This window comes from Mesoplodon densirostris, chromosome 16 (assembly GCF_025265405.1).
Source record: "Mesoplodon densirostris isolate mMesDen1 chromosome 16, mMesDen1 primary haplotype, whole genome shotgun sequence".
Taxonomy (NCBI): domain Eukaryota; kingdom Metazoa; phylum Chordata; class Mammalia; order Artiodactyla; family Ziphiidae; genus Mesoplodon; species Mesoplodon densirostris.
This window is the reverse complement of record NC_082676.1, coordinates 83,242,195-83,260,293: the sequence shown is the minus strand read 5'-3', so window position 1 is coordinate 83,260,293 and position 18,099 is coordinate 83,242,195. Positions and strand designations below refer to the sequence as shown.

At 55.9% G+C, this 18,099-nt stretch overlaps 2 protein-coding genes and 1 long non-coding RNA gene across 4 annotated transcripts in view; 1 reads left to right on the top strand and 2 right to left on the bottom strand.

Annotated features, from left to right (window-relative positions):
- Nucleotides 1–4,589, bottom strand: part of APMAP (adipocyte plasma membrane associated protein) — a 28,762-nt gene extending 24,173 nt beyond the window's left edge. Inside the window, exon 1 of the mRNA XM_060078650.1 lies at nucleotides 4,426–4,589. Coding sequence (XP_059934633.1) covers nucleotides 4,426–4,517 — 92 coding nt within the window. The 5' untranslated portion in view covers nucleotides 4,518–4,589. The remainder of the gene's footprint in view (nucleotides 1–4,425) is intronic.
- A 65-nt stretch (nucleotides 4,590–4,654) lies between these two features.
- On the top strand, nucleotides 4,655–16,752 carry LOC132503742 (uncharacterized). Its single transcript, XR_009534642.1, has 4 exons — nucleotides 4,655–5,832; nucleotides 8,375–8,505; nucleotides 11,870–13,856; nucleotides 15,556–16,752. It is a non-coding gene; the product is annotated as an uncharacterized LOC132503742 (long non-coding RNA).
- Nucleotides 12,080–18,099, bottom strand: part of ACSS1 (acyl-CoA synthetase short chain family member 1) — a 41,662-nt gene continuing 35,642 nt past the window's right edge. Inside the window, exons 8-14 of one of the 2 annotated variants that reach the window (XM_060120491.1) lie at nucleotides 17,835–17,927; nucleotides 16,838–16,950; nucleotides 16,479–16,605; nucleotides 15,780–15,907; nucleotides 15,600–15,663; nucleotides 13,343–13,461; nucleotides 12,080–12,372 (exon numbers count right to left, since the gene is read on the bottom strand). In XM_060120491.1, coding sequence (XP_059976474.1) covers nucleotides 12,193–12,372; nucleotides 13,343–13,461; nucleotides 15,600–15,663; nucleotides 15,780–15,907; nucleotides 16,479–16,605; nucleotides 16,838–16,950; nucleotides 17,835–17,927 — 824 coding nt within the window. In that variant the 3' untranslated portion in view covers nucleotides 12,080–12,192. The remainder of the gene's footprint in view (nucleotides 12,373–13,342; nucleotides 13,462–15,599; nucleotides 15,664–15,779; nucleotides 15,908–16,478; nucleotides 16,606–16,837; nucleotides 16,951–17,834; nucleotides 17,928–18,099) is intronic. The other variant, XM_060120492.1, reaches the window with a different exon arrangement.

Below are 18,099 nucleotides of genomic sequence, written 5' to 3'. Positions count from 1 at the left end.
ACCGCCCGTCCACAGGCTGGGACATGCATCATCACTGATTCGGTGCCCAGTCTGTCAGCGTGGTGGCCACAGCCAGTGTCTGCACAGCAAGAGGGCATCTGCAAGGGCGCAGGGCAGGAATGACTTGGTCCTGTGGTTCCTTTAACAGTGGAGTCCCAAAGGGCGGGCCACACGGCACCGCACAGACCCTTCCTTCTGCAGGGCCCCCACAAAGAAGGACGGGCCATCCTGCAAAGGGGGCTGATGTAATCCCCCTACCCCCCGGCCCCTGCTCCTCAGGGGAGGCTGCCTTGTGCAAACTCACCGACGAAAATGGTGACACTGGCCAAAGCGCCCCTTTCCCTTTTCCTTGCCGAACACGATTCCACATAAAACAGATCCTTCCCATCTGGCTTGGACTCTATGTTGTTAACTCTCCTTTTCTACACTGTTGTGTACATTTGAAAATCTTAATTTAGGAATGTGATTTAGAGCCGGTGGCAGCGTGCTTGAAGACCTGGTTGCCCCTTCCTACGACGGGGAAAACAAGGAGTCCAGCCAGGACAGAAGGCAACTGCATACAGCTAGAAAGGCGGCCGGAACTCAGACAAAGGCCTGTGTCCACACGGCCCATCCTTGCCGGGGACCCAGCCAGCCCCCTCTTACAATCAGAGTATAAAGAACTGGAGAAGAACTTGGAGGCCACCAAGCCCAGTGCTCCTGAAGGGGGCACCTGTAAACAAGGCCCAAGATTCTGTCTGGCAGGTTCAAGGACCCCAGTTGTGTCTGATGTGCGGCCGGACACCGCTGACCTGATCCAAACCCCTCCCCAGTGAACGAAGTCCATCAACACCCTGGCTGACCGCCGGCCAGCCCCTTTGGAAAGTTCTGCACAGGGTCAAGTTTTATTTAGAAACAGCAGCTCGGCCCCAGGCTGTTTACTTCCTCACTGCAGGCTGAGACACATTAGCTCAAAAGGCCCATCAGCGCCAAACACCAACTTTACATATCCAATTACTTTAAAAATAGCCCAAACAAAATATTAGCCATTTAGAGCCTGCCTGCTTTGCATTCTCTGTGAAACCTCACCAGACAGCTATTACCCATCGACAAAACAGCCTCGCCACTCCCACCCCACTCCTGCCCTTGGAGCTCTCTGACCACCTGCCTTGACCCAGGAGCCTCTCTCATACCCTCCCCCGTGAGATTCCCCCACACGCAAACCCGTCAGTGTCACCCACGAAGCTCACGTGGCTGCGGCCACCCCACAGTCACATCACTTTCCTTCATCAGCCCCAGCATCCCTCAAACCCGCTACGTAACACCAAAAAGGGACTGAATTTTTAATTTTGGTTCATTTTAATTAATTTAGACTTAAGTAGCTACATGTGGCCAAGTGGCTGCCACATCAGACAGCACCACGTGGGAGCCCACAAGCATTTAATGACCACCTCCACACACGGCAGGCATGCCAGGCCCCATCAAGTTCCCGCCCTCCGTGCATCCTGGTGTAAACACGGCCCGCCAGGGAGTGACAAGCACACAGGTCGGGCAGAGGGTGGGGAGGGCTCGAAACCCATGAGCTCTGCCCAGAAACTTCAGGAGAAACCACTGAGCAGAGCCATGCAGCCGAGGAAACACAGGACTCAACGAGCTCTCGGCACAGGCGAGAGCTGCACTCCCCTGGGCACGGAGCCTGTAACTGCTGGGCGCGCAGGTCCTGGGGGTGAGGTCGGAGGGCTTCCCACCCAGGCTCTGGGCACATGGTTATTTTAGCCCAAGGTTCATTAACTCTCTGGCAGGCCCACCTCACTGCCAGCTCCTGTGAACTCACAGTCAGCCACAGTTCTGCCTCTCCTGCACGGCTGCCCCCACCGCACACCTGCCCTGCGTCCACTCCAATAAAGGACCCTCCACTCATCCGTACCGTTTTCACTGACAAAGCGCTGCACATGCCCATCCTACTCTCCTTCCCAATCTGGGCTGACACATCCCAGAAGGCCAGCAACTTCCCTCCCAGGTGCCACCTGGGAAACCGACTTGTTTGCCCCAACCTCTCTACACCTGCACCCTGAAACCTCCTACAGTCTCTAAGGCAAGAGAGCAATCACAGTGACGCAACAGGATTTGACAACTACCCTCGGCTCAGCCACGACTTACAAAATCCTGTTGCGGCACCAGCCAAATGCGGCAGAGGGCATTCTCTAACCCCTTCTGCACACAGGACATCAGGGCCTTGAGTCCCGGACAGAAGTCCTGACCAACAGATTCAGTGAGATCAAAAAAGACCTGTGGGGCTTCCCTGGTGGCGCAGTGGTTGAGAGTCCACCTGCCGATGCAGGGGACATGGGTTCGTGCCCCGGTCTGGGAAGATCCCACGTGCCGCGGAGCGGCTGGGCCCGTGAGCCATGGCCGCTGAGCCTGCGCGTCCGGAGCCTGTGCTCCGCAACGGGAGACGCCACAACAGTGAGAGGCCCGCGTACCGCAAAAAAAAAAAAAACAAAGACCTGTGATTTTTATGGAAAACCTGTTAGGCCCAAACCCAGGAGAGACTGGAACCCAAGGTGCCAAGTATACCTGGAACCTCAGAGTCACACACAACTCTTCTCAATGCTTCTCACTGTCCAGCAGCCAATTCTCTCCTTCATTCATTTTCATGTCACTTGTGACTCCATTCCTCTGTAACTTTACATAAACCACGTCACTCACAGAGACCTCAACGACCTCACCAGGAAAACAGAGCTAATGCCACCTTTCATGCCAAGAGTCAGGAGACTGAGCAAGGTATCGTTCAGTGTCCTGTCCACCGAAATCTATTGTCCTGCTTCTGTTAACTGAACAGTATGTCCTTCAAGGCTTCCTTTATTCTGTTCAGCACGTCTAAAGTTTACTCTATCACCATCACGTTTCTACTTCCTTCAGATTCCTTTACTTCACCCATTATACACAACGTTTTCCCGTCTTAGGGTGAACCCTCAACTTTTAAGGTAATCCAAGATGACAATCAGACGAACTACTAGAAACCACCACAAAAGAAGTGAAAAATAGAGAAGAACTGCATGATAAAAATAAGAAAAAACTAAAGAATTACAATATACACATACAGAAGGTGGGTGACGGGAAAGAGACTGTTACAAAGATACAGAAGAAGAGCAAAGAAGAGAAAGAGGGAAACACAGGAAAGCCAAGAAAATGTCTTAAATCAACACAGTGCAAAAGGCACCCAGGGAAAGACCAGCAACAGGTGAGGGCTTTGGAACATTCAATTAACTCTACCATTAAGGAAGAAACCCCCAGAGAAACTGAAAAACAGTTGAATTAACTCTGCCCCCTGCCCTGGGGTCTGGAGTGCCTGGGGGAGCCCAGCTGAGAGCTGGGCCCATGGAACGAGTGCCCTCGGGCACTCTATGCCCTGCACCTCCAGACAGACCCAGGCCGGCTGCTTCCTGGTCTCCTGGGCATGAGTGTGTAGAGACTCGGTGTTGGCACAGTTTCTGGAACACAGCACTGCCAGTCCGATCATGTGTGCTCTAAAGGCTCCTAAGTCATCACCAGATGATTTCACAACACCCACAGTCAAAAAGGTGTCCAACCTATCCTGGTTTGCCCAGGGTCAGCACTTAGAGTCCCACGTCCTAAAGTCCAGGGCAAACCAGGATAGCTGATCACCCTACAGTGAGGACTATATACGAAACATAAATCCAACCTTTCCACTGACCTCGAGACATATTATTAAAAACTCTCCATGAATCTCCTTTCTAGAGCCCAAACGCTCCTCTCTGCTATGTCTCTTCTTCAAATGTATTCCTCTCATTATCATCAGGGAATAAATTCGGTCTCTCTCGGCAAAAGCTGTCCCGCATTCAGTATGTACCACACCCGCTGGCACTCCAAGAAATATTCCCAATATTTCTATCAACATATAAGTCAATCAGTTCCACACTTTGAGCTTGGTCTGTGTGGGGACTCTTGGTTCTTCCTAAAAATCCAAAGTTAGGACACTCAGAGCATAAAGTTAAGAGGAGAACTTTAAGAATTTTAAAGCCTTATGCTTCAGTTTTTAGCTAACAAAGCAAAGTATATTTAAATTCCGGAAGGTCCCTATGCATCTCCGTCCCTACCAGGAAAATGTGCAAGCCTGGACCCTCACAAAACCTGCCCAACAACGTCCCTTCGGCTCCCCGTTCTTCCTGAAGGCGCGGCAAGAAAGGCAGGTGCGGAGGCCCTCTCCGCGCGCCCAGGGCTGCTCCGCAGACGTCCCCACGGGAAAGTGCGGCCGGGCCGGGGCAAGGGGGGCCCGGGAGCCGGGCAATGACCGAAGGGCCGCAGGTGCACCGCGCGGCGAGAGCCCACTTCCTCCCGTGAAGCGAAGCCCCCGGGGACTAAACGAGGCGCTCGCCGCTGTCACCGCCTCGGGGTCGCGGTCCCGCTCCGGGCCCGGCCTACCTGCCGCCCTTGGCCTCCGGGACCCGGGCATCGTCCGTGACGACCTGCGGCCGCACGGGCCGGCGCTGCCGCAGTCCATCCGCCTCGCTCATAGCGCCCGTGCGCCTGCTGCCCGAGCGCCGTTCCCCCTGCCTACAGCCCGGCGCGCGGAAGTGACGAACAGGCCCCGCCTCCCTCCTCGGCCGCGCGCGGAAGTGACTGGGGCCCCGCCCCTTCTGGCTGCCGGGGCGGGAATTGCTGCAAGGCGCTTCCCAGCGAGTCCGAGCCAGCGAGCCATCCCGGCAGCGGCTTCCGGTGTCTGCATCGCCGCGTCCTCGCCCGCCGTCCCAGCCTTTCACGTCCGGTCTGACCTCGAGGTGGGGCCCACGAAGAATCCCGTGGCCGTTTCCTAACCGATGGGGTTAAGCGGAAAACGCGCCGGAAAAGGGCAGCCGGCCGTGTTCGCCGTTGTGTCGGTCACAGCGACGTTCGGCGGTTTGTAAGCGTGTGGACGGAGCTGTCGCCAGGAGCGGCGGACAAGCCGAGGGCCGCGCCCGCCGACTGACCCGCGCGATCTCCTCCCGGAAGAGCCGACTCTAGCCGGTCGTCGTGAGACACTTTGGTGTTTTAATGAGGAATTTTGCCGAAGGAGACCAACGGGCTCGTAAGGGCGTCCAGCAGATGACGCAGCTGAAGTTGTATGGGAAGACACTGGGAGGAGGCTTTCCTGGCAGAGGAAACCGGCTCCTGTTACTGTGCAGCGTCTCCAGAAAAGGCCACTCAAAATGAAACCCTGAGAATCGATTTTCTTGCTACTAGGCAAGGCGGTCGCCAGGCCAGTGTGCCACGGCCTTTCTGGGTGCTCGAGGGCACCGGACTCCCACCCAGCTGTCTCCAAGAAAAGCTCGGAAGACCCAGCGTGGGGGAATGAAGATTCCTTGTGTGAATCCAGGTCGGCAGGGCCCCGGATTATAGTTCAGGCCTTGGCAGCATCTTACTTCATTCCGCGCGGGATGCAGCCAGTACAGCTGCTCTGCCAGGGATGGTTTTAACAGCGCTGCATGATCGGCCCCTTCCTGCCTGTCTGGAGTATCCCTGCCCTGAATCCTGTGTTTCACACACTCAGGATTGCTTGCTATTTCTAATTCTGCGCCTCCCTGCCTTGGTCCTTATTGTTGCTTCTCTCTGTGATAATGCTTTCCTTCACCTCCACTTGGACAGACCGGCTTTATCACTCAGGACCCACTTCATTTGCTGAAAATCCTTCCCCTAATTTCACAAGCAGGACATCTTCCTTGTGTCTAAGGCACTTTCACTGGAGTTATATGTGTTCCATGGCAACTGAAAACAGCCAGGAACATGGCTGTACAAGAAAATAATAAAATGTTTATTCAACTTGCTGCAGCAAAGGAATGCACCAGAGGACACGTGAGTCTCCTCAAAACAGGGGTGTTATGGAAGGGTCCTCGAGGGGTGTGGCGCTGTAGTTGGCCATAGATGGTCTTGGCAAGGATGGGTCGGAATTTGTAATCAGGGGGCTTCCCTGGTGGCGCAGTGGTTGAGAGTCCGCCTGCCGATGCAGGGGCCACGGGTTTGTGTCCCGGTCCGGGAGGATCCCACATGCCGCGGAGCGGCTGGGCCCGTGAGCCATGGCCGCGGAGCCTGCACGTCCGGAGCCTGTGCTCCACAACGGGAGAGGCCACAACAGTGAGAGGCCCGCGTACCGCAAAAAAAAAAAAAAAAAAAAAAAAGAATTTGTAATCAGGAGAGCCACTGCGGGGGTCAGTGGTTTTGTCTTGGAGCACGTACTCTGCATGAGCTGAGTCACGTGTGTTGCACTGCATGGTTTAGTCCTGTTTTTCTGTTTGGGTGTCATGGTCAGGCCCACTTTGCTAGCTGTGGTTTCTTTCCTTCTCAGTCCCCCCACCCACCCTCCAGCATAGCTAACACCCCTTTCCTGGCAGGGGGGTGGGGCCACTATGACTGGTTAGATTAGGTCCCTCAACTTCAGTGGTGTTGACAGTTTGGGCCAGATAATTCCTTGGAGGGAAGGGAGAGGGGGGAGCTGTCCTGTGCACTGTAGGATGTTTAGCAGCATCTCTGGCCTCCACCCACTAGATGCCAGCAGCATCCCACCTAGTCATGATAATCAGTAATGTCTCCAGGCCTTACCAAGTGTCCCATGGGTTAGACCAACGAGAACCCACTCCCCTCACCCTGAGCCTGTTCCAGCGGTGCTGCTTCCCAGCCACTTGTTTTTAAGTCACCTGTGCCAGGAGGACCGTCCCAGGGGTTAGACGCCATAATCAGAGTCTCGAGGCCTTCACAGTGTCGGCAACTGGACTGAAAGGCATGACATGAGGGTGAAAATAAACACGTTTGCCAGGCAGCAGTGGCAAGTGCCCCAGCTGGTCACTGTGATTCGTGTTGCCCCAGGGTGCTGTCACTCTTCAAGACAGGGGTTCTCAACTTTAGCTGCACATTAGAATCATCCAGGAAGCTTTGAAATATCCTGATGCCTCAGTCCTATCCCAGAAATTCCAATGTAATCGGTCTGGGGTGTGGCTTGGGCATGGGTAGTTTTAAAGGGTCCCCAGACACTTTTTTTTTTTTTGGCTGCGTTGGGTCTTAGTTGCAGCACGCAGGATCTTCATTGCGGCATGTGAGATCTTTCACTGAGGCGCGCGGGCTTCCCTCTAGTTGTGGTGCACGGGCTCCAGAGCACGTAGGCTCTCTAGTTGAGGCGCGCAGGCTCTCTAGTTGAGGCGCGCGGGCTCTCTAGTTGAGGCACGTGGGCTTAGTTGCCCCGCGGCATGTGGGATCTTAGTTCCCCGACCAGGGATTGAACCTTCTTCCCCTGCATTAGAAGGCGGATTCTTTACTACCAGGGAAGTCCCTCCCCAGACACTTTTAAAAGGCGAAGTTGAGCATCACTGCTTAGAGAAGAAATAAGAAATAGAGACATATATACAGCATTCCAGTTTGGGGGGGACAGGGGTCTGAGTCCAGTGTCCCTAAGATTGGAGACCAAGAGAATCACCCCACCGCCGCTTTGCTTTGGGAGCCTCGGAGACTGCCTGCGGGAAACGTGGGACAGGCAGCTCTGCGCCACGAGGGGCTGGGGGGACTCAGGCATGACCCTGAGGGCTTGGGACCGGAGGGGCTGTGACTTGTCAGGGGGAACACAGATTATGATAAGGAACAGGCTGGGTGGCTTCCCACATGCAGGCAATGTTTCCTATCATGACCTTGACGGGCGTTACCTGGGTGTTTGTTTATGTCAGTTTGTTAAGCTGTACATTTATGTTTTGTATATCTTTCTATATATGTTTGTTATATTTCATCCCCAAAAAATGTCTGAAAGAAAGCTGTTAACTAGTTTGAAAGCTGTCTTTGTCCAGATCACTTTCTTAAATTGAAATAGAAGGAAATGCATTTAGTGCTGGGCTTGATCAGTGATCCCCGAAACTGGACCAGGGCCTGGCCAACTGTGCAAAACACCTGGGAATTGTTGAAAGTCCAGATTCCCAGACCCCAACCTCCCAAAGACACCACATCCTGACACCATCACCTTGAAAGATAGGATTTCAACATGTGAATAGGAGGGGAGGGGGGCAGACATTCACGCCATTGCAGGGGCCGAGCATTCCTTTTGATCCCATGGTGCAAAGATGGGCATGGATGTCCATTTCAGTCTTGTTTCTAATGTAGACAAATTGGAATCACCTCAGGTGTCCATTAATAATGGTTAAACAAACGCTCAAATACAGTGGTTTGCCATATGCAATCAATACAAGGAATAAGATGGGGAGATACTTGCATTATACTGGGAGGGAACAAACAAGTACAAAGTAATAGGGAAAGGGCCTCAGTCACTTATGGGAAATGCTTGGGCGAAGTGGATGTTGGAATTGAGAACCTTTCACATTTAAGGAACATTATGCATGACTTTCTGTTCCTGTGACGGCAGATTAGATAACTGAGATTCACACTGGCAGTGAGAACAATGATGAACGAAATGCTTGAAACATCCGCGTGAAGACACTGGCAAGCCCAGCATGGTGATCAGGTAACAGAAAGGACAGAGAGAGGCCCAGGAAGGTGAGCCCAGGGTCGGGAGCCATTTTTTCCCCGAGTGCATTCGCAGGTCCAGAGGAGGAAGTTGAGAGGCCAGCCAGTTCCGAGACACATGTATAGGATTCCTCGTGAGTCCTGCGAGGTCGGCAACGGTTGCCACGGCGTTAGTTTCCCTCCTTCCCTGTTTCTCACCCATCCCTCACACTTGTTCCTGGAATCACATTCCTAAGTAAGAACAGGGAGGGCTGCATAGAAGCCTTTATCTCAGGCTCTGCTTTCAGGGCAGTTGAGACCAAGGCAGGAAGAGAGACCAGAACATGAGAAGTTCCAACATATGGGATGTCTGCGTCCTCAGAAAAGAAGCGAGAATGACAAAAACTATATTTAAAGATATAATGAATGATGGAGATATTCCCAAAATTGATTCAGGTGGACGTCAAGCCACAGACCCAAGAAGCCCTATGGAGCCCAGGCAGGATAAATAAAAACAAGTCAGTGAAAAATAATACTGTGGAACCAAAGACAAATGGTTTTCACAGACCAGAAAGGATCTGTTTGCTTGGTTTCACCCTGTTACACAGCAGAAATTCCCAGTGATGAAGGAAAAGCCTCTAACTCAGATTGGAGGTCACCACCCTGCCTCCTACCGCCCCCCACCCCAGAGTCACCACCTCTGGGAAGGCTTTCTCTGGGCCTGCACCTGGGTGCTGCTGACCCGGCCCAGAGACCAATACAGAGGCCAACAGTAAGATGCCTTAAAGATTATAAAATTAAATTAAATGTAGATGTTCCCCTAAGCTCTCCCAGGAGGGGATCTGAGCATGGGTCTCAAAGATGGAGTCAGCTCCATCCAAACCCAGCTCTGCCACCTTCCCGCCTCCTCTACCAAGTGGGGCCAAGTGTCTGCTCAGGAGGCGCCGTGGGGATGAAGTGGGCTGGGGAGTGCAGCACCTGGCAGTGCCCCCTTGCCCACTGTGCTCGGCAGCAGAAGCATTTCTGTTCCGACATTGGGTATCGTGAGGGCTGGAGGTGGGGGCAGGTCAGTCTGCGAGGACTCGAGTTAATTTCACTCGAGTCAGGCCAAGGCAGCGGGGTGAGAATTCACACTACCTCTCCTGCACCACAAGCTCAGCCGCCGTGGGTGAGCCGGGACCGGCATGTGCCTGAATCACGTCGAGATTTACCCTTAGGTAAATGTGCGGTCACATCACGACGGTCTCTGAGTTCCGCCTGGTCCCTTCGCTGCTTCCACACCATCCGACATCCGTCTCTGCTCTGCATTCTGCTTCTTGGCCACTCCGAGTTGGGTCTTTGTCAGGACTTTTCGGCCTTGACAGAAGATCCGAAGCAGGAAGTGAAGCCTGGGGCCGGGGTGGGCAGGGGCAGCTGGGCCCCAGGCAGGCCCTGCTCGAGGCTCACCTCCGCATCCTGTCCTCTCTTAGTGGCCTGATGCATCACATGGCCAGGGACTGTGATGCTGGGAATGACCTTCACAAGCCCCCAGCAGCCAGGAGACAAGATCAGGGTCGCTTCACCAGAAGGGGGGTGCTGCGCAATTGAACTTGTTAAAAGCTTCTATAACCCTCTCCTGCTGCCCTGCCCTGGGCCAGACTATTCTGATAAGAGGAAAGTCCTGCTTGTGACTTCCCAGGCATCCAGAGGTGCAGATCTGGGTTGTTCCCCGGTGAGCCGCCTTTGTAAATTCAGCATCCTCCACAGCCTCCCTCCCCACACCTGGGGCTCGGGATGGACACTCTCCCCGGGACAGTCCAGCTCCTGTTCTGGAGGAGCATTTCTTGTCCCATCTCTCAGGGCACCAGTTCAGTGCGTTCTCTAAAGCCTGTATCTCATCCACTGAAGGACACAGAAACCCTGCCCACCCCTGCGCAGGGGGTGGGTCGCAGGCAGGCTGAGCTGCTCACCTGTGGGGTCTGCAAGGGCAGCGCTTCCTGGTTGTGGTTTTGCATCCTTGTTCTCTGTACTCTAGACCAGCACCCACGGCCAGGGCTCCATGTGACAAGGGGGTCTTGTGTCGTCCAGTGTGGTAGCTCCTGGCCATGTGGCACCTGAGTATTTAACTATGGCCACTGCCACCAAGGGACTAAGTATTTTATTTTATTGGTTTTTTTACTTATATCTAACTAGCTACCTGTGATTAGTGATTGGCCAGCACAGTGGCCTAGAGACAGGTAAGTCTACCAAATAACAGTCTAAGATAGGTGAGCGCTTGTTGTGTATTTCCTCCCCATAAGACAGTGAATTTTTTAAGTGTTCTCTTTTGAGTGAATAGGTCTCTTCCAGTTTTGTTCCAAGGATTATATTCAACAACAAAAAATAGCATTATTTGATCAAAAAACATCACCACAAAAAAAGAAGAGAATGAACAAAATAAAGCTTTATTTGAACAGCCCTGCAGATCATTTTGAGGCACTGGTCGCTGTCCCAGTTTATAGCTGTTATTTCATAAGTAGCGCCCTAACCATAATCCGCCAAGTCCAGCAAACTGCTACCGGTACAGGCGGTGAGAGCTGCCAATCTGTGTGCTACAGCCAAGGCCACCCGTCCTCACCTTGTCACCGAGAGGCCAGCACAGCCACATATGGCGGGTATTGAGCACTCCAGGTCCCCGTGAACGCCTGCACAGCTGCAGGGTACCGCCCTCTGGGGTGCAGGTTGAGGCAGCCCTCCCTGTCCTCCAGGACCCAGCTCAGCAGGCCACCCTCCCAGCACTCCACAAGTGGTCCCTCTCATGCTTGGCTATCAATAGGCACTTTGCAACCTAATGGTCGACGTTGTCTTGCTAGGTCCAGAGAACCCAAGGCACATTGGAAAAGGGAGAGACCTGGCTCAGAGTAGGGCGGTAGGGCAGTTTTCAGGGACCCAGTTCCGGCTGCATTACTGAGTCCCTGGCTTCCCTGAACAGCCCTAGGCATGGAGCGCATCAACTGGCTGCTGAGTGTCCAAGGCCGGGGGGAGGGGAATGTTTCCAGACTGCAAGCTGCAGAACAACATGTGACCGGAGCCCTTCAGAGCTGAAAAGTGAGCCCATCCCCACAGGTACTTTTAGCAGTTAGGTTTCATCACACACAAACCAAGAGAAGTGGAAACAGACCAAAAACAGATGCTGTGGGCTTGAGAGATTTCAAGATGGCTGTGTTCAGACAGAGGCACAAACATTTCCATTCGGATTTCAAGTAGGCCAAATGGTACCCAAAAGTGCACCCTCCAAGCCTCCACATTTCCCCAAGAGCGGAGGCAAAGAAGGAGCTTTTCGTAAGTGTTAAGAAGAGTGTGTACAAGTAAACCACACATTGCACATATGTGTTTGCACCATTTTTCTTCTAATATATAAAAGTATAAAAATAAAATTTCCACCTTTCGTTTCTAGAAACACCTGGAGGAAACATGACTGCTTGTAGTTTCCAGTCACCTGAGCAGGCACAGGGGCTCCACCTCCCTGTGCTGTCGGGAAGACTCGGGAACGGAGGTGACGGACTTTTCACCGGGAAACCAATTCAGGGCAAGTGGGAGAAAGCTCACCCTGTGTGAGGACCTGTCATGGGTCCCCACGTAGAGGGAAGGCAGGGACTTGGGGCTTCGTGTGGAGGGCAACATGGGTTCCGCTGGGGCGTCTAGGAACAAGCCGACTCGGGAGCTGTGTTCTAGGAGCGTAAATTCGGGGCCTGGCTCGGGGTCTCGGCAGAGCCATCGTCACTGGGCGGCCCCCCACTTGTCTTTGTACTCCTGGTAGGCGCTCAGTATCTCCGTGATGACAGCGGGGTCCTCCAGTGTGGTGGTGTCCCCCAGGTCCTGAGCTCTGCCTGTGACGATCTTCCTCAGGAGCCTCCGCATGACTTTTCCAGACCGCGTTTTTGGAAGACGTTTCACTACCTGGCAGGGAAGGCGCAGCATTAGACTTTGGGTGGTGCCCAGACTCCCAGCCTATATCCGATGGCGTTGAGATGAGAAGGGTACTGCTCAAGGGAGGACGCCCCTCTCCGGGGACCTGACAGGAATGGCTGACGTGCAGCCCACCCCAGAGAAGAGCGGGGCCGTGGCCTCTGGTTTTATCCTCCATCTGGACCTAAAGCTGAAATCAGCCATGGTCAGGGGTTTAGTTGAGCCTCCACCAGGAGGCTCTCCCCTACCCAGGTGGACCTCTCTGCCGACATGCGTTTCTCGTGCCCACTACACTGGGGGGCTCCCAGGTGGCAGCAGAGCCAGGCATTCTCTGGGCACCTTGTCTCCTCCCCCAGCCGGGGCTGTAGTTGGCTTTTTCTAACATAAGAAGCAAGGGGTACTTAAGAGGAAAATGTCTTGCTTAGTGTTTGAAACTTAGCCTTTGACATTTTCCAACTACAGGCATCCAACGTCAAGGCGATACGTTAAGGGCTGCGTTTGGGGCCTGTAACAGTGGCCTGTCTTGCAAGAGTCCAGTTAACTTACGGGGAGTTCAGATGAAGCTCTGGTCACCAGGCCGACAGTCTGACCTTGTATGGCACCGAGTAAAGCTGGGCCCTCCTGCCACCGAGGCCCAGCTCCCAGCCAAGGAAGGAGTGAAAAGCCAGCAGGGCTGAGAAGGTGGCCCAGTTCCTCCTTGAAACTGACCCCAGCACAGGCTCCCAGGCAGGGTCTGGCGGTGTCTCCTCACCGTCCCGGGGACCTCTGGTCCCACTCCAGGCCTCTGTTTACAATCCACGATGCTCCACAGCCCAGCCCAGTCCCTGCGCAGGTGGCTGTGTCTCCCTCCGTCTGAGGACGCAGCAGCCCACCGCCCTTGCCCACCTCCTGTCACCGTCCCCCGTCAATGGTGGGAAGCGAGGAGGAGCATTGCTGTGGCCCCTGAGGCGCGTCCACTCACCAGGACCTGGTCGGGCACCGCGTACTTGGCGATTTTGGAGGCCACCACCGACCGGAGCTCCTTCACCACCATGTCTGCGTCACCCGCGTCATCTTTCAACACGATGAAGGCAAACGCAGCTGGAAGGAGACCAGAGGTTCAGGAACATCAGACCACGACCCACCTCCCGGGGCAGCATGTTTCACACAAATGGCCATAAATCCAAAGGGGCTTTAAATCATAGGCCGGTGACCCTGTGGCAGCTGGTCTCTTTAGCTGCAGCCCAGGGCATTTCCATTTTCATTCAAGGTGGAAGTGACTCCATTGCCTCCTCTGAGCGCCCCGGGTGGCGGGCACGTGTGGAGAGACCCTGGAGCCGTGACTCACCTCTGTCCGCACACCCGTGACACAGCCGTGACGTGGGCTGTAGAAGACTCACTCTCCACCCCGTGCAACAGGTGTGGAAACACCGCCCAGGCAGTAGTCTCTGGGCACGTGTCCAGCCTGTGGGCACCAGCCACGTGGCTATTTAAAGGTAAGTTAAATGTAAAATGCAGCTCCCCAGTCACGAGAGCCACGTGTAGCCGGGGCCCACCGTGTGGACAGCACGGACGAAGAATGGCTCCGTCGAGGCAGGAAGTTCTGTTGGGCTGCGCTGGTCAACCAGTATTTTAGCACAAACACCAGGTTTTGTTTTCAATACTCCAGCGAGGATCAGAGTGGCTCCCACGGGTGTCCAGCACGTTTCTCCTTAACCCACCGGGGATGATCTCGCACACGGACCCAACTCCAACTCCATTTCTCTCCATGTGAGCAATCGCTGTCCCAGCGCCACTTAGGACGGTCTGTCCTTCCCCCGCTGACCCGCACTGTCCCTCCTCCAAGCCTCCAAGCCTCTCTTCACAGCCTCCTTGCTCAGTGGCCTGTCCGTTCCTGCACCGAGCCCACCCCGTCCTGATCTACACGCCCTGCGCACCACCTAACCCCCACTGGTCCTGTCCGTCTGCCTCTCCCCTCTCCCCCAGCCCCTCCAGCACATGAGCCCCCGGGGCAGGGACTTAGGTCGCTCTCCAGGTCTGCGTCCTAATCACACGAGACCTGGGGGCTCCCCTCCGTCAGATCGAATGCAAACAGAGAGAGTGGGGACGAATACACACCCACAGCTTTGGCTGTTGTTCATGTTTTACAAGTGGACAAATGCTCATGTTCATTAGAAATCAGGAAAGTGCACATCCTCATCGTGCCCGATACACAAATCCTCCCCCAAAGGATGCAGGGAAGGGCTGCTGGTGGGAGCGTGATGTGGCCCGAGGCCCCTGAGATGCACACTCGAGGACCTGTCCTGTCTCATCCCCTCGACCCCCAACAGCCCCCCACAGCCCCGCCCCTGTTATCATGGGTGACATCCTCACAGGCACATCCTTCGGTGGCAACTGAAAACGCTTTTTTAAAGCACTTACGTAAGTGTTCAGTTTTCCAACAGGTTGGCTTAGAGACAGTATGTAACAGAAGAAGAGCACACAGACGTGGCTGGGAGGCAGGTGACACTGGGTCATCGTGCATCCTGACAGCAGGAGGGAGGGTGCCCAGGCCATTCAGCCGGGCAGAAGAAGTCAGTCTGCCCAGCAGCGCAGCATAAGGTCAGAGAGTGTCTGGGTCACGCCAGGCCAGGCCAGGCCAGGCTAGGCCAGGCCAGTGTGACTGCTACATGCCTGGCATTACAACACTCAGGTGACCCTCCCGCTTCCCAGACCCACCGCTTAGGAACTGGCAGACTTTGGAACAAAGTGTGTCCCCAGTGAGGACCAGTCCGATCACTGGCTCTGTGCTCCCCTGGCCCATCACTGTGCAGGGGGAACCACAGGTCAGACTCCAAAGAGTCTCAGGCCAGTCAAGGAGCCACTGCAAGGCATGGGGCGCTGTGACGGAGCACGTGTGAGGGACGTGTGGGCAGCACAGGGCATTTGCACACACTGTCCCTGACAGGGCCGCCAGGGCCCTGTGGACGGGGAGGAAGCTCCCCAAGCTCAGCTGGGCCCAACAGGTCACAGCTGCTTGTGGGTGAGTGCCCTGAAAGGACGGCAGACCCAGGACAGTTCAGAGTCCTGACTTTTCTAACACCTGTGCCAGTTCAGCCTCCTCAGCCAAAATCTCCACTTGAGAGGCACGTGAACCAGCAGCCTGACCCACGAGAAAGCCCTGGCCCCCGCCCACCGAGTCTGCTTCTCCTACAGGAGCCCTGGCCCCAGGGCCAGGAGGGTCCTCGGGGGACACACACCTTCTCCCTTGATGTCGTGGGGGTAGCCGATGACGGCGGTCTCGGGCACTGCCGGGTGGTCAGCCTGGGCACGACAGAGAACGCAGAGGTGAGGCAGCGACTCAGCCAGTGACGACCACCCCAGACCCCAGGCAGTGGCAGCCGGTGGTGGTGCAGGGCACGGAGCCCGGCTGGGCTCACCATGGCATCCTCGATCTCCGCCGTCCCCAGCCGGTGGCCGCTGATGTTGATGACATCGTCCATCCGCCCCGTGATCTGGTAGTAGCCGTCCTCAGTTCGGTAAGCCCCATCTCCTGTGAAGTAGTAGCCTGCACCACCGTGGGGGATTCAGCACCAGCTCCGAACTGGGACCCAGCGGGGCTCCCGTCCTTCCATGAGGGACACCCCCTGGACAGGAGGAAGCGCCGAAGCCCCCCTGCCGACGCACCCCCCCCCCATGGAGACACCTCTCCGGTGCTGCTAAGCTGGTGCCAGTAAAGGGCAGAGGGGCTGCCAGACAGCAGGAGGCTGCGAACGTCTGGAAGCAGGAGATACGAGGAGCCCGCTCGAGCTTCCCCAAAAGTGAGTGTCGCTGGCATGCTTGCGACTGCAGAGCATCGGTTCGCAGGGGCACACGTGTACGTGAACTCCCACCCAACGACATGACACAAGCCGGGAAGACAACGACACGGAGGCCGGAGGGAGGCCTGGAGCCACCGCGATTGTCGCCAAGGTGGCGTCCTGCTCTTCTCCTGGGAGCCCGTGGCCTGAGCCCCTGGGAGAACCCCAAGCTGGACCGCTCCTAGCTCAGGGGTAAGGAAAGGAGGGAGCATTCACGCAACCCCCAGCCCCTCGGAAACAGTTCTGAGACCGAGTCCAGCGGCGGCAGGAAAGGCTCACCCGGGTAGGCCTCGAAGTAGGCGTCCATGAATCGCTGGTGATCTCCGAAGATGGTCCGGGCCATGCCTGGCCAGGCCTGGGACAGGCACAGAGCCCCGGACACATCTCCACCCTCCAGGACATTTCCCTGCAGACCCGGGAGATGGGGAGACAGATGGAGTGACCATCTCGCGTTCTCCGAACTGCCGGGCCTGACGCAGGAACAGGACAAGTGCCCCAGAGGGAGCTGCTCAGAGCTTTCTCCTCTGAGAGGAGACCCTGCGGTGGGTGCCGCGTGACGGGGGAGGGCAGCCGAGGCCAGGGAGGCGGCGGGGGGAGGGGGGGTGGGGCGGGTGGGGCACGTGGACGGGGGGACTCACCTTCTCATCCATGAGAACAGGGACGATGCCAAACAAGGGCCTCATCGCCATGCAGGGCAGGATTTCTGCCTCCTCCTCCGAGGGCCGCGGCGAGATGCAGATGCCCCCTGTTTCTGCGGGGAGGACAGGAAGAAACACCAGTGGGCCTGGGGCTACTGACACGTGTATCCAGACCGTATGGACACAGGGTCCACACACAGGGCTGCTCTCCAGAGTGGGAGGGGGGTAGGCCTGCCCGTCCGGGGCAAGGAAACAGCCCCCAGTGACAGAAGGACTTCTGAGGAGAAACCAGACTTGGGTGCCGGTCCCCTCCACCGTGGAAATGAGAGCGGGCCCGGGGCCAGGTTCAGCCCCAGGAGCCACGGCCCCCATCCCGTGTTGTGGGGATGGCGGAAAGGAGGGCGGAGGGAAGGACGCCCACGGGTCCTGCCCGCAGGCATTTCTCTGGCTCCGGCCTCCATCAGCCTCCATGGGAAGGGCCCCCCCAAGACTCTGCTGTAGGGAACATCCAGGGCCTTCCTGAACCACGAGGCCCGCGCCACTGGGAACGTCTCACTTTCTGGCTTCTTGAAGGACGAGACCTCAGCCACGTTTATTACGTCAATGGTGGTCTCTTGCCCCCAAAATCCTGATAAGTCAGACACCCCAGAGGAGGGGGGCAAATCAAAACACAGTGGCGCAGAAAAAAACTCCTTTCCCTCTAGATGCAAATCTAGACTCAAGGTCGCCTAAACAGCAGGACCCGTCACTGGGCCGTACCGGGTTCGGGAGGCGGGCCGCCGAGGAAGGGAACCTTCGCAGGGCCCTGTGTCGCCCCTCCGCCCCCTCCCGGGCCCCACCTTTCAGACGAGGAAACCGAGGCTCAGGGAAGCCTTCGCACCCATGTCTCACAGCTGCAGAGTGGCAGCTGCTGCCCCGAGCCTCCTCTCCCCACACGCCAGGCGCCCGTTGAGCTGACGCTCCGTGCTCCCTGCCCCTCCCCCGGGGACGTGCTCACCTGTCTGCCACCAGGTGTCCACCAGCGTGCACCGGCTGTCCCCCACCACCCTGTGCAGCCACTCCCAGGCCTCGTGGTTGATCGGCTCTCCCACTGCAACCACACGAGAGAGAGAAGATGTTAAGAGACCTCAGAAAGGCTGAAACCAAAAGGAGCTGATTTCATAACGAAAACAGCTCTATAATTTTCCCAAAAGACACAAAAGGAGACTTGAAAAAGCAGTGAGATCATCAGGTTTCTGGCTATGGAAGAACACAAATGACAA